Below are 16,047 nucleotides of genomic sequence, written 5' to 3' on the forward strand. Positions count from 1 at the left end.
TAGAGACAGGTGAGCTAAAAATATACAGGAATATTAAAAAGTGCTTTAATATAATACTATTGATAATAATTGTGCTTATTGAGCATGTTGCTGTGTTGGGCATGCAATTAAAAGCTTTATCTGTTATTATCTTTTTTAGTGCTCATAATAATCCTATGAAGCATGTACATTATTATCTGCATTTTTCAGTTGAGGATAATGAACTTAGAGACAATGGCCTAAATATAATAAATGGCAGTAGCATAGGGAGGATATAGTTAACGCTGCCTGGATATCACCAAAAGCTTTAGAGAGGAGGTAGTCCTGTAGCTGGGTTTTGAAAGATGTTCAGGATGATGATGCCTAATGAGAGAAATGGCAGTCTTGGCAGAGAGAACAGAGTGAATGAGGGCACTGAAATAGCATAGTTCAGGAAAATGTAAAAAGTGGGTGTTGCTAAAGCATATGTGTGTATGAGTTGAGGGGGGCAAGAGATGAGTCTAGACAGTCAGATAAGGACTATATGGTGAAGGGGTTAGGAAGTTCTGTTGGGGACTTAAGACATTGCCTTTCAAGTGACTGGGCACCATTTGCTGGGGATGGGGTGCAGTAGGGATTAAACCTGGGGAAGGTTACATTTGTATCCTAGAAGACTATTCAGGTAACAAATGTACCACATGGGTTGGCAATGAATTGGAGAGCCTAGAGACAGAGAGCTCAATCAGAAGGTTATTGTGCATCCAGGTCACAGATGATGAAGGCCTGAATGAAGACAATGGCATGGGGACAGACAAAAGAATATCTTAGAAGGTAGACTAGAGTGGTCTTGGTAATTAATGGGAAGTAGGTGGTAGAATAGGATTGTTCTGGATTTCTGGTTCTGTAAACTGACATTTAAGAACATAATGAAGGCTAGGCACTTTGAATAATTTTGATCAGGCTTTAAAATCTTTTAAAAGTGAGTGGCACTTGGGTAGTTTAGTCAGTTGAGCATCCAACTCTTGATTTCAGCTCAGGTCCTGATCTTGCAGTCCATGAGATTGAGCCCCACATTGGGCTCTGCGCTGACAGTGCACAGAGCCTGCTTGGAATTCTCTCACTTTTCCCTGCCCCTCTCCCACTCGCTTCTGACTCTCTCTCTCAAAATAAATAAGTAAACATTAAAAAAGTCTTTTAGAAGTGAGGAAACAAGATTTTTATTAAATATATTTATTGTCAAATTGGCTAACATACAGTGTGCTCTTGGTGTTGGGGGTAGATTCCTGTGGTTCATCACTTATATACAATACCCAATGCTAATCCCAACAAGTGCCCTCCTCAATGCGCATCCCACATTTTCCCCTCCCTGCCCCATCAACCCTTAGTTTGTTCTCTGTATCTAAGAGTCTCTTATGGTTTGCCTCCCTCCCTCTCTGTTTGTAACTACTTTTTTCCCCTTCCCTTCCTCCAGGTCTTCTGTTAAGTTTCTCAAGTTCCACATATGAGTGAAAACATATGATATCTGTCTTTCTCTGACTGACTTCTTTCACTTAGCACAATATCCTCCAGTTCCATCCAATTTGCTGCAAATGAAGAGGATTTCATTCTTTCTCATTGCCAAGTAGTATTCCATTGTATACATAAACCACATTCTTTATCTATTCATCACTTGATGGGCGTTTGGGCACTTTCTATAATTTGGCTATTGTTGAAAGCGCTGCTATAAACATTGGGATACATGTGCCCCTATGAATCACTACTCCTGTATCCTTCGGATAAATTCCCTAGTAGTGCTATTGCTAGGTTGTAGTGTAGTTCTATTTTTAATTTTTTGAGGAATCTCAACACTGTTTTCCAGAGCATCTCCACCAATTTGCATTCTTACCAACAGTGCAGGATGGTTCCCGTTTCTCCACATCCTCACCAGCATCTGTCGTTTCCTGAGTTGTTAATTTTAGTCACTCTGACTGGTGTGAGGTGGTATCTCAATGTGGTTTTGATTTGTATTTCTCTGATGATGAGTGATGTTGAGCATCTTTTCATGTGTCTGTTGGCCATCTGGATGTCTTCTTTGGAAAAGTGTCTATTCATGTCTTCTGCCCATTTCTTCACTGGATTATTTGTTTTTTTAGGTGAATTTCACAAATTCTTTATAGATTTTGGATACTAACCCTTCATTCAATATGTTATTTGCAAATATTTTTTCCCATTCCGTTGGTTACCTTTTAGTTTTGTTGATTGGAGGAAACAAGTTTCTAACCACCTGTTTTTTTAATTTTTTATTTATTTAAAAAAAATTTTTTAATGTTTATTTTTTGAGAGACAGAGACAGAGTGTGAGCAGGGGAGGGACAGAGAGAGAGGGAAACACAGAATCTGAAGCAGGCTCCAAGCTCTGAACTGTCAGCACAGAGCCCGACAGCCCGATGCAGGGCTTGAACCCGTGAATCGTGAGATCATAATCTGAGCCAAAGCTGAACACTTAACCAATTGAGCCACCAGGTACCCCACAACCTGCTTTTTAAAAAAAAGGTTCCAGGGGCTCCTGGGTGGCTCAGTCAGTTAAGCATCTAACTTTGGCTCAGGTCATGATCTAGAAGTTCATGAGTTTGAGCCCTGTGTTGGGCTCTGTGCTGACAGCTCAGAGCCTGGAGCCTGCTTCGGATTCTGTGTCTCCTTCTCTCTACCCACCCCCCCCCCTCATGCTCTCTCTCTCTCTCTCTCTCTCTCTCTCTCAAAAAATGAATAAACATTTAAAAAAAAATTAAGATTCCAAGCAAAAGGCAGGCAAATACCATAAATAGGCAAATTTGAAAGCTCTTCATTATCACCCCCAACTCAATCCCAATTGAAAGCACATCCTACTCACATGACACTACCTACATGAAAAGACTTATAAATAATTTGTATTTACAAATAATTCAGGGTGAATTATTTTATTGTCAACATCATATTAACTCTACCTAAACGGGTGACCTTAAAGGAACAGAAGTGTGAACATAGGGATTGGAGTGGGTATACTAGGATGTATCAAAAGAAGAATAAACTTGGAACTTTGAATACAGTGGTAACTATTTTGACTGTGTAGGACCTAAGAATGTTAGACTACTCAACAGTGACAGGTAATAGAGTCCCCAGGTGGATCTTTGTACACTCTATGCTGACTTAATTGCTAACTGACACAATGATATTGGGGAAACCAAAACAGACATGTAGTCTCATCTCTTAGTCTGCTTGGGGCCTGTGGGAAAGCCCCAAACAGGGTTACAACATGTCTGCACTGCCACTGGATTAAGATTCCGTGAGGCTCAGAATGGAGAAAGAAACTAGAAGACCATCTAGAGAAACCACCATCTGGAGAAACCAGAAGGTAGGGCTAATTGGGCCAGTTTGAGCAGCAGGTTCAGGACATCAAAAGGACACTGATGGCAGGGATAGTGTGGAGCTGTATCCAGTAATCTTACACCTCAGCCTTCCTCATATCCAGGGGTTATGTCATCAGGCCTTAGAACTCTTCCAAGGGACCCTCTCCTGAAATAACTGATCATGAGAAGTAGAAGGTATTTTTCTTGCCAGTTCAAAGGACAGAATAAAGCTAGGCCTTCTGTGGCCCACAATCTAGAACATTAGATGTCAATAGAATGAAAGAAGAGGTGCAAACTAAGGAAATCAAAAGAGAAAGACTCCTGGGTGGCCACCAGCTCCAGCCCTGACTATAAGAATGCCCCCCTCGCCCCCGGCCCTACCAAGGACTCCTACAGAGAATTATCTGGAAAGGAGATCTAGAGAAAAAAGTCAAGTCCTGATTCAGGTTATCAAACAAATGGAAAACTCAAGTACTAAGATGTGGCATGTGGCTTGACACAATTTGCATTTGTGCTCACCAACTGTGGAAGTCTGGAACAGCTTGATGTGTGGGCAATGCTCAAAAATTATTTGTTTAAATAAATAGAGGAATCATGGAACATTTTAAGATAGGTTGAATCTGAGAAAAAAAGTGCAATGGGGAATGGGATTTGGGTAGCTAGTAGATACTTCGTCATACCAGAGAAATGTAAGGAATTTAAATTATGTGGCTCTTATTTTTTTTAATTTAATTTAATTTTTTTAAATTTACATCCAAATTAGTTAGCATATAGTGCAACAGTGATTTCAGGAGTAGATTCCTTAATGCCCCTTACCCATTTAGCCCATCCCCCCTCCCACACCCCCTCCAGTAACCCTCTGTTTGTTCTCCATATTTATGAGTCTCTTATGTTTTGTTCCCTTCCCTGTTTTTATATTGTTTCCCTTCCCTTATGTTCATCTGTTTTGTCTCTTAAAGTCCTCATATGAGTGAAGTCATATGATATTTGTATGGCTCTTATTTTTAAATAATAACATTTTAGGGGTGCCTGGGTTGGTTAAGCATACAACTCTTGATTTTGGCTTAGGTCATGATCTCATGGTCATGAGATCAAGCCCCAGGTCAGGCTCTGCACTGGGCATGGGGCCGCTTGGGATTCTCTCTCTTTCTCTCTTTCTCTCTCTCGCTCTCCCTCTGCCCCTTCACTGCTTGCACTCTCTCTCTAAAAAAAATCATATTTCAAATATTTCTAGGATTCTTAGAGGCAGAAGAAAACTTATTTGCTTATAAACTTTTTCCAACTCTGCAACTAAGTTATGTGGCGGATGCCTCTTTTTTAGATCTAAAGGCAAACCTGGAAGCAAACAAAGATGGTTACAGTGTTCACACCTTTTAAGTCATTAAAGGGTGCTGGCATTGAGCATTTCTGACCATCAAAGGGATGAGACAGCACAAAGAATTCATCCTTTCTGGTAAAATCTTGGCAAACTGTGTGAAGTGGGGCAACCAGTACAGAAATCTCAACTCTGAACTTCAGTCTTCTGATGTGGAACCCTTTATCTAGTCTGCATCTCCTGGAAAGTAACCTCTGTCCTTTATTTATTTCATCTTTACCTGAATTTAATGCTACCACCAAGACAGCCCCCAATTTTTTTATGATTGGCAAATTAATAATCTGGAAATGGAAGTGTTATGAAAGCAGGGACTTGGTCTTATCCCATGCACTTAAGGAACTTAAGTTCCTTAGCTCTTAGCACTTAGCTCCCAGCACCTAGCAGGGGTCTGGTAGATATTTGTTGAATGAGTGAATCTCAGAGAAAGGATTGTTTTGACTTTTTGAGTGGGGCAAGGATGAAAACTTACAGCAGTAATAAAAATAGCTTTCACTTATTGAAAACCTACTATTATTTGTCACTATACAAAATGCACTTCAGAGTTTATCTCAGTTCATCTAGTCCTCCAGTCACCTTACTGGAGGATAGAGGTAACTATCTCCATTTTATAGATGAGAAGACTAAGGCTCAGAGTGGATAGGTAATGGGACTACAATCTTACGGCTAGTATGTGGCAGACCCAAAACTGAAGCCAAGTTTGTGGCTTTAATGAAAAGCCACCATCACTGCATCTAAGAGGATAAAATTCTCCTGTGACTGAGGAGCTTCTTAAGGGCACCCTTCATGTCCTTGTTCCTCAGTCTATAGATAAAGGGGCTCAACATGGGGGTCACAACAGTATACACTTGCAGCTTCTGCCATGTCCTTCTCTTCAGAGGCAACAGAGGCAGGGCACAAGTAGGCACTGAAGAGCGTCCCATAGAACACACAGATGACACAGAGATGGGAACTACAGGTGGAAAAGGCCTTGCCTTCTGCACCAGGAGTTTGGACCCTTAGGAAGGCCAATATAATGTGGATGTAGGAGATGACAATGCAGATAAAGGGGACAATGAGTACTCACTGTGCCTCCTATGGCAAAAACCATCAACATGCTGATGTGAGTGTCGGAACATGACAGCTTCAGGATAGGAGTTATGTCACAGAAAAAGTGAGCTATTTCCCCAGCAACAGAGAAGGACAGCCAAGCTATGAGGAGGGCAACAGTGAGTCAGGGCAACAGTGTGGGTGAGGACCCAGCACAATGCAAGCAGCAGGGCACAGACTTGGGGGCTCATGACTGTGGAGTAGTGGAGAGGGTGGCAAATGGCCACATAATGGTCATACACCATTACAGCCAGGAAGAAGCTCTCCAGATCACCAAACATCAGAAATACATTTGTATGAGGTAACCAGCATAGGAAATGGTGTGATGTTGAGTCTGCACATTTACCAGCATCTTGGTAACTGTGGAAGATGTTAAACCTATGTCAACAAAAGACAGGTTGGTCAGAAAGAAGTACGTGGAGGTGTGGGGGTGTGGGTCTGATCTGATGGCCAGGAAGATGAGCATGTTCCCAGTTAAAGTGACAAGATACATACACAGGGAAATTCCAAAGAGGAACTGCTTTTGCTCTGGTAACTTGGATATTCCTTGGAGGAAAAACTCAGAGATGCTGGATTGGTTTTCCATGACTCTGCAGCATCTGGAAGCTAGGGAGGAGAGTTAGATGCTAGATTTCTTCTAGAACTTTACATGTGATGACTCTCAAATCTTCTAACTTCCAAATCTCTCTTTATATTCATTATCTTCCCTAATCTGACTTCACTTCTAATCTGACTCTACTTCCTTCTTTTTCCTCTTTTTTAGGAATCTCATAGATTCTTCCTTTCTTTTCTCTTTCCCTCTGGTCAATATTTTATACTCTTCTAAGGAGGCTCTGGGTACTTTTCAGTCCTGGCATTACCAAGCCTTGAACGAGGTCTACCATCCCATATCAGCTTCACCGTTGCTTTGCCCAGTACATGAGTAGACTGAGATGAGTTGAATTTTACATTCTCTTGGTAGCCCCAAAATTCATACAATTTTTTTAAACTACCACAATATCTCATTTTACAGGGAAGGGCATATAAACTCATGTTCCTTTATTTCTGTATCATTTCTTCTTAAATGGGAAATAAGGAGTTCTGTATTTTTTCCCTCTTGTATTTGAGTTTTTTGTCATTGGCATCATCATCATCGCATAGCTGACATTTACCAGCCACTTACTACACTTATCAGCCACTGTACTAAGCACTTCATACAGATCATCTCCTTTACTCCTTAAATAGCACTAGGAAGCAGATATTATTATTCCTACAATTGTATAGGGAAGAGAATTGACTAACATACAGAGGGACTCATAGCTTATAAATATTAGGGACAGAGTTTCAACCCATAGCATTGGACACCAGAGACAGCATCATCAGTCAATATAGATAGAATACCTAGATACCTTCAAACATTTAGTCTCTCAAAATTTCTACTTTCATAGCTTTAGCCTCGCTTGCCCTTTCTATCTTGGATACTAGTCTTTTATAGAAAAACAATGAAGTTTACGAATGAGATAGACCCTACATAATCATCTGGTCCAGAGGTCCTCAAACATTGGTCTGTGAGATGATTTCTAAAAGTACAGAATCCTCAGACCTACTGAGTTAAGTTATCTATGAGACAGTCTGGGTACCTGTATTTAAAAAACTAAAACTAAAACTAAACCCTCCTCAGGTATTTTGATGCTCAATAGGGATTAAGAAAACTTCATTTAGTTCAACTGCTCCATATGCTTCATAGATGATTAAGCAAAGTTTTGGAAAAGTGAAGTGACTGTAAAAGTTAACACTGCTTCTTAGAGGGAGATAGTATAAGAATCAGAGTATCCAGGCTCTCAGACTAGAACTGTTTCTGTTCAGTCAGCTACCTTTCCATTTTTCATGATTTTTCTTATCAATATCTTACAGATCTAAATACATCCCTACTCCCAATCTCTATTCAGAGTCCACACCTAAAGAAAAAACCACCTCCAAACCAATACAAGATATATTGAAGGATTTTTTCTATTTTGAAGTTAATATTTCAAACATTAGTAAGAGCAATAACTGAGAACCATCACATATTTATCTACTGCCGAACCCTACACTAATTGGGGAACACATCTCAGAGCTATATTACTTACCCTGAGAGACCAGGTGCCACAAGCTATTTTCTCCGCTACTCTATCTCTCAATGGCAAATGTAATGCCTCACAAAGGTTAGGCTCTGTAACTGGGCACATTCTAATAACCATGTCCTGGAGGCAGGAGACTCTCTTAAGACCCAACTGATGTGTATCTTCTCAAGAGGAAGGTGATGCAGACCAGCAGACATGCTGTTCCTGGCATCCAGATCCTACCTTTAGTGAATGAGTCCATTCATTTCCATTGGAGACCTCAAAGAGATTGCAATTTATTTTAGGGAAGACCTGTATCTCTTTAATTATCTCTGTTGGCATACAATCCCTTGATCAGACTATTCCTATAGAGGTCCCTCAGTCTATACTACCAACCAGTTAACATCAGAAATCCTCTAAAAGTGTCCAAAGCTGTACTCAAGGGCCTTGTGCTAATATCTCTTGTTCTATCTTTTGGTTCTTCCTTTCCCTAAAAGGGTTTCTCATCCTTAGTCCTGTCTAAAGTCTCAGAAAACTTTGTAGATCCTAGAGATAACAATGAGGTGCTTCCTGAACCTTAGGGCAACCTGTGTCTCTGTCATCACAGGGTAGTAAGATCCCTTTACTTACCTCCACTGCTTCCTCATCTACTGTGTCTGCCAACAAGTAAGAGCTGGCTTCGACATGATGGAGAGGATATTACAAAGGCAATAACTATTAGCCTGTAGTTTGTCTCAAGTTTCCCTTCTTACTGCTACTCTGGTTGCTAAGAAGAAGGCATTGCAGATGTCCTTAATTTGGGAGGAAGGTAGGAAGAGCTCAGATTCTTCTTGACAACGTTTGTAATGGGATTTACTGGAATCAGAATTTAGGATCAAGAATAATAAATACAGAAGCAAAAAAGAGCTTGCTAAGCTGAGGTTAAAAATAAGTTTAGAGGGGAAAAGGGAGAATGAGAGCAAGAGCAAGAGTGAGAGAGCAAGAGAGAGAAGGATTCTAGACAAGAAGCCTAAGAGATCAACAAAGGATTGCAAAACCAAGCCAAGGATAATTCTGAAGGGAAGGCCAGAGTTATCTTAGTTACATTCATCAGCTGGAACAAAGAAGTTCTGTACTGGATTTTTAAGATGCTCTGGGACATGTGGTACTCTGATCCCCTTCAACACAGGTATTCAGGAGTTTTGAGGTATTTTATGTTTGTCTTTTGAAACCTGAACTGAGAAACTCAGAAACAGGGAGCTGGCTCATCAGGCTAATAACAGGAGAAAGCTGAAGAGGGTTCTACTTTGGGCACCTGCAGACAGGGAGCCATGGGACAGAGTTCCCTAGAGCCTTGTTAGAGCTAACATTCATAATTGCCCAATTTGCTGTCTGAATCTCTCATAATAGACCAAATTAGTATAGTACTGGCTTCATTAAAAAATTTTGGAAGCTGTTACTTTTTCTCTGTTAAGTGGTAGCATTAAGGAGTTATGCTGTTTGTATTGATTTGTAAACAGTCCATGCAAAAATGCACTTTCTCTGTAAATAAATATCCTAGCTTTCTCACTTGCAACAAAATTCCTGTTCCTAATTTCTTCCTATAAAGAAATCTGGAAGCTGCTACAAAGAGTTTAGAGGCATATGATATATATTTCCAAAAGAATTCTCGGGATTCCAGTTAAAGATGTTATATTAAAGTCATGTATCCTGGGGCGCCAGGGTGGCTCAGTCGGTTAAGTGTCCAACTTAGGCTCAGGTCATGATCTCACAGTTCTAGCCCCACATCAGGCTCTGTGCTGACAGCTCAGAGCCTGGACCCTGCTTCAGATTCTGTGGCTCCCTGTCTCTCTCTGCCCCACCCCCAATTGTGCTCTGCCTCTGTCTCTCAAAAATGAGTAAACGTTGGGGCGCCTGGGTGGCGCAGTCGGTTAAGCGTCCGACTTCAGCCAGGTCACGATCTCGCGGTCCTGGAGTTCGAGCCCCGCGTCAGGCTCTGGGCTGATGGCTCAGAGCCTGGAGCCTGTTTCCGATTCTATGTCTCCCTCTCTCTCTGCCCCTCCCCCGTTCATGCTCTGTCTCTCTCTGTCACAAAAATAAATAAACGTTGAAAAAAAAAATGAGTAAACGTTAAAATTTTTTTTAAAAGTCATGTATCTAATTTTACACTCTCCTAAAATTCTGCTAAAAGTAAAGTGATTTTTTAAAAAAGTCATAAACCCCACAAGGACAGATAAAAGTAGAAAGGGAGTGGTGAGGGGAGAAGTGAGAGAGTGGTCATCAAGATGGTCTTAACATTGCCCTCAACTTGACAAAGCTGTATGCAGTTTTTCCTGGCTGTGGGCCCCTGACCTCCACTTTCTTAGAGCTTTACTTTAGAAGACTTACAGAGTTAATTTTTTTCTCTGCCCCTTTGAGATATAAGTCTTCTCTCATGTTCTTGACAGTTGTACAACCTGGGAATGTCTTTCTTAAGGGCCTGGGAGCCATCTCTTTAAAATGCAATCGTGAAGAAAGAACATACTTATCTCCTAGTCTCTGTGGAAGGGTAGGAGCCCTACTTTAGTGGATGCCAGTCAGCAACACAGTCTAATCACAGTAACTGCCTTATAACAGCCTCCAGTGCTTTTCCACTAGCTCACCCCAGCAGTTAAAAATCCTCCTGCTGGCTCAGTCAGTAGGACATGTGACCCTTGATCTCAGGGTCATAAGTCCAAGCCCCACATTTGGTGTAGAGCTTACTTTAAAAAAAAAGTCCTCCTGCCTTTTTTATTTTTCCAGTGGAATTGAGTTCAGTATTTTTCCCCTCCTGTAATCATCTCTTCCCCCAGTTTTACTGAAATATAATTTACATGCAACGCTGTATAAGTTTAAGGTGTACAGCATAGTGACTTGACTTGCATATAGTGTAAAATGATTACCACAGTAAGTTTACTTATCCATCATCTCATATAGATACCAAAAAAAAAAAAAAAGGAAAAAATTGCTTTTTCTTCTTGTGATGAGAACTTTTAGGATCTACTCTTTTTTTTTTTCAACGTTTATTTATTTATTTTTTGGGGGGACAGAGAGAGACAGAGCATGAACAGGGGAGGGGCAGAGAGAGAGGGAGACACAGAATCGGAAACAGGCTCCAGGCTCTGAGCCATCAGCCCAGAGCCTGACGCGGGGCTCGAACTCATGGACCACGAGATCGTGACCTGGCTGAAGTCGGAGGCTTAACCGACTGCGCCACCCAGGTGCCCCAGGATCTACTCTTTCAACGGCTTTCAAATATACTGCACAGTAGTGTTAACTATGGGCATCATGTTGTATATTATATCCCCAGTACTTATTTATCTTATAACTGAAAGTTTCTACCTTTTAACCACCTTATTCAAACTCCCCAAACTCCTAACTCCTACCTCTGGAAACCATAAATCTGATTCCTTTGTCTGTAAGTATGGGATTTTTGGTTTTTTGGCATTTTTTTAATTCCACATGTAAGTGAGAGCCACATATACAGTATTTGTCTTTCTCCATCTGACTTACTTCACTTAGCATAATATCCTTAAGGTCCATTCGTATTCTTGCAAACGGAAGGATTCCATTCTTTTTTTTTTTTTTTATTGCTGAAGAGTATTCCATTGTGTGTGTGTCTGTATGTGTGTGTGTCTCACAGCTTCTATATCACTCATCTCCCGATGGACACTTCCATTGTTTCCGTGTCTTGGCTGTGGCCAATAATGCTGCAATAAACACGGAGTGCGGATATGTCTTGGACATAGTGTTTTATTTACTTCAAGTATATTACCAGATGTGGAATTTTTGGACTGTATGGTAGTTCTATTTTTAATTTTTTGAGGTACCTCCATACTGTTTCCTATAGTGCCTGCACTGACTTAGAATTCCTCCAACTGTGAACAAAAGTTCTCTTTTCTCCATATCTTCACCTGCCAATAGTATTGAATAAGGTCTGCTTTGCATGTTTAGCTCCATATGCTGCAATTTTTCTTTATCTCCATGTGGCATTAAATGAGTGAACAGATATGGAAAAGTGGAATTCTAAACTGGCAGTAGGTGAAATATAAGAATCAATCTTGTCACACCAAAGAATCCTCAAAAAGGCCCACAAACTGGAAGCCCTTGGTACCTTGGGACCCAGGAGTGAAAGGGTAGTCTAAGAGGTGACAGTTATTTCAGGAAAACCTAGGTCCCTTAGATTACTCTTTACACCCCACCCTGTGGGAATGCTATCCCTGTCTTATCCCAGCTAGAAACTGGGAGGTTTACTTTCTGGAGAAGCTTGGGAATGGGGGTTGCCACAAATAGCTCAGAATTATATTATTAGTGAATCATGTGAAAAACAAGGAAAATATATGACTATACATGCACACCAAATGTTGAATGCTGGGACCCACAGCCCTTTATTCAGATTTTTCTTCTAGACCTCTATCTTGAATATAGAATATTAGAATAATTTTCTTCTCCTACTGGCATTGGAGACCCCTCCTCAAAACACATTTCCAAGCCAGATCATGCTTCAGTGGAACTCAAAGTCAACAGCTCCATCTATAAGCATAGAGCTACCAGCCAGTTTCCAAAAATGTACTGGGTTATGGCATAAGTCAACACAGCACATAAATCTGAAGTGCACAACTCAATGAATTTTTCATGTTTACACCTGTGTAACACCCCGCTAATCAAGATATATAATATCTCCTCCAAGTTAGAAGGCTCCCTCTTTTCCCTTCTGAGCCATTATCCTCTTGGAGGTAACTACTCTTGTGATACATATTACCAGAAGATTAGTTTTGTCTATCATTAAAGTTCAAGTAAAAGGAATCACATGGTAGAACTCTTACATCTGGCTTCTTTAGCTCAACATGACATCTGTCACATTCAATCATGTTGTGACATGATTTGTATTGTATTGCTATATAATATTTCATTACACAAATAATACTTTATTCATTTTTTCTGTTGATGAACATATATGGTCATTTCCAATTTTTGACTATTATGAGTAAAGGTGACAGGAACATCCTTAAGTATGTCTTTTGTGGGCCATATGTACTTATTTCTCTCAGGTGTATATGCAGAGGTGATATGTCTGAGTCTTAGGGTAAGCAATATTTAACTTTAGTATATGTAGGCAAACTATGTTCCAAATGCTTATACAAATTTACATTCCCATCCAAAATAATTGAGAGTTCTAGTTGCTAAATAGTCTCAAAAAAGTATCAGTGTCAGTCTTTTTATCTCTGGGGTAATGTTGAGGAAAACTGGGGAGATGAAAATGTTGTTAATACATTTTAAAATGTCATAATACATTTTTAAAATGTATATATTTTAAGTATTTATTTAAATTCCAGTTAACATACAGTGTAATATTATTTTCAGGTGTACAATATGGTGATTCAACACTTCCATGGAACACCTGGTGCTCATCACAAGTGCACCCCTTAATCCCTATCACCTGTTTAACCCATCATCCCAGCCACCTCCCCTCTGCTAACCATCAGTTTGTTCTCTATAGTTAAGAGTCAGTTTCTTGGTTTGCCTCTCTCACTCTTTTTTCTCTATGTTTTGTTTCTTAAATTCCACATATGAGTGAAATCATATGGTATTTGATTTCTCTGACTTACTTCGCTTAGCATAATACTCTCTAGCTCCATCTATAGTGGCTACATGGATATATACATATATAAACATTCATTAATTTTTACAGGTATTATTTGTGTTTTTTACTCCCTGTACTTTTTTTATGTAAGGACATTTTTTTTAATGTAAGGCTATTATGAGCAACTTTAAGCTGATGAATGCCAATTTGAGTAAAATGGACAAATACTTCAAAGATAAAATACATGAAAGCCGACAAAAGAAAAGAAAATCTGAATAGTTTCCTATCTACTAGAGAAATGGAATGCATTATCAAAAGTTCCCATAATAAAAATATCAAGTCCCCAGTGATTTCACTGTTGGGTTCTTCCAAACATTTAAGGAAGAAATAATCAGTCTTACATGAACTCATCACTGAACTCTTCACCAGAATAGTAGAAGAAGAAAAAGTCTGTGACTCTTTTTGTGAGGCAAGCATGGCACTAATACTAAAATTTGAGAGGTAAATAAAAAGAAAGGAAAATCAAAGAATGATCTTTGATGTTTCAAAACTCTAAATGAAAAATTACAAAATTAAAATCAGAGTTACACAGAAAGCATACTACACTGAGCCAAAGGATTTATTCGTGATGATAGGTTAGTTTAATATTTGAAAACCAACCAATGAAAATCATTCCACTAACACGTAAAGGAGAATAATCATTTCAAAATTTCAATAGATGAAACAAAAGTATTTGATAAACTTCAACACCCATTTGCAATAAAACCTATAGGAAACTAGGAATATTTCCCTTCTTCTGCTGGCTTTATACTTCATTTGTTTTCTTTTTCTAGCTCCTTTAGGTGTAAGGTTAGGTTGTATATTTGACACTTTTCTGGATTCTTGATGTAGACCTGTATTGCTATAAACATCCCTCTAATGACCACTTCTGCTGCATCCCAAAGGTTTTGGATGGTCATGTTTCATTTTCATTTGTTTCCAGGTACTTGTTACTTTCTTCTTTAATTTCCTGGTTGACCATTAATTCTTTAGTAGGATGTTCTTTAGCCTCCATGAATTAGTGATCTTTCCGAATTTCTTCTTCTGATTGACTTCAAATTTCATAGTGTTGTGATCAGAAAATTTGCACGGTATGACTTCAATTTTTTTGTACTTGTTGAGGGATGATTTCTGACCCAGAATGTGATCTAATCTGAGAATGTTCCATGTGCATTTGAAAAACAATGCATATTCTGCTGCTTTTGGACGAAATGTTGCAAATATACCTGTTAAGTCCATCTGGTATAGTGTGTCATTCAAAGCCATTGTTTCCTTGTTGATTTTCTGCTTACATGATCTGTCCTTTGCTGTAAGTGAGGTGTTAAAGTCCCCTACTATTATCGTATTATTATCAATGATTTCCTTTCTGTTTGTTATTGTTTTATATATTTGGGTGTTCTGAGTTAGGAGCATAAATATGTACAATTATTAGATGTTCTTGTTGGATAGACCCTCTTAGTATGATGTAATGAATGCCCTTCTTCATCTCTTGTTACAGCCTTTAGTTTAAAATCTAGTTTGCCTGATATAAGTATTGCTACTCTGGCTTTCTTCTGATATCCATTTGCATGGTAAATATTTCTTTATCCCCTCACTTTCAATCTACAGGTGTCTTTCAGTCTAAAATGAGTGTCTTGCTGGCAGCAAATACATGGGTCTTGGTTGCTTTTTTTTTTTAATATATGAAATTTGTTGTCAAATTGGTTTCCATACAACACCCAGTACTCATCCCAAAAGGTGCCCTCCTCAATACCCATCACCCACCCTCCCCTCCCTCCCACCCCCCATCAACCCTCAGTTTGTTCTCAGTTTTTAAGAGTCTCTTATGCTTTGGCTCTCTCCCACTCTAACCTCTTTTTTTTTTCCTTCCCCTCCCCCATGGGTTTCTGTTAAGTTTCTCAGGATCCACATAAGAGTGAAACCATATGGTATCTGTCTTTCTCTGTATGGCTTATTTCACTTAGCATCACACTCTCCAGTTCCATCCACGTTGCTACAAAAGGCCATATTTCATTTTTTCTCATTGCCACGTAGTATTCCATTGTGTATATAAACCACAATTTCTTTATCCATTCATCAGTTGATGGACATTTAGTCTATTTGGCTATTGTTGAGAGTGCTGCTATAAACATTGGGGTACAGGTGCCCCTATGCATCAGCACTCCTGTATCCCTTGGGTAAATTCCTAGCAGTGCTATTGCTGGGTCATAGGGTAGGTCTATTTTTAATTTTCTGAGGAAACTCCACACTGTTTTCCAGAGCGGCTGCACCAATTTGCATTCCCACCAACAGTGCAAGAGGGTTCCCGTTTCTCCACATCCTCTCCAGCATCTATAGTCTCCTGATTTGTTCATTTTAGCCACTTTGACTAGCGTGAGGTGATATCTGAATGTGGTTTTGATTTGTATTTCCCTGATTAGGAGCGACGCTGAACATCTTTCCATGTGCCTGTTGGCCATCCGGATGTCTTCTTTAGAGAAGTGTCTTTTCATGTTTTCTGCCCATTTCTTCACTGGGTTATTTGTTTTTCGGGTGTGGAGTTCGGTGAGCTCTTTATAGATTT

The 16,047-nt window shown here is 39.6% G+C and overlaps 1 protein-coding gene across 1 annotated transcript; it reads right to left on the reverse strand.

Annotated features, from left to right (window-relative positions):
• Positions 1-5,428: 5,428 nt before the first annotated feature.
• Positions 5,429-6,369, reverse strand: LOC115499983 (olfactory receptor 1N1). Its single transcript, XM_030294276.1, is given in 5 exon segments — positions 5,429-5,542; positions 5,544-5,756; positions 5,758-5,898; positions 5,900-6,066; positions 6,069-6,369. Coding segments are annotated over 5 exon segments (936 nt in total).
• Between the last annotated feature and the right edge of the window lie 9,678 nt (positions 6,370-16,047).

This window comes from Lynx canadensis, chromosome D4 (genome assembly GCF_007474595.2).
Source record: "Lynx canadensis isolate LIC74 chromosome D4, mLynCan4.pri.v2, whole genome shotgun sequence".
NCBI lineage: Eukaryota > Metazoa > Chordata > Mammalia > Carnivora > Felidae > Lynx > Lynx canadensis.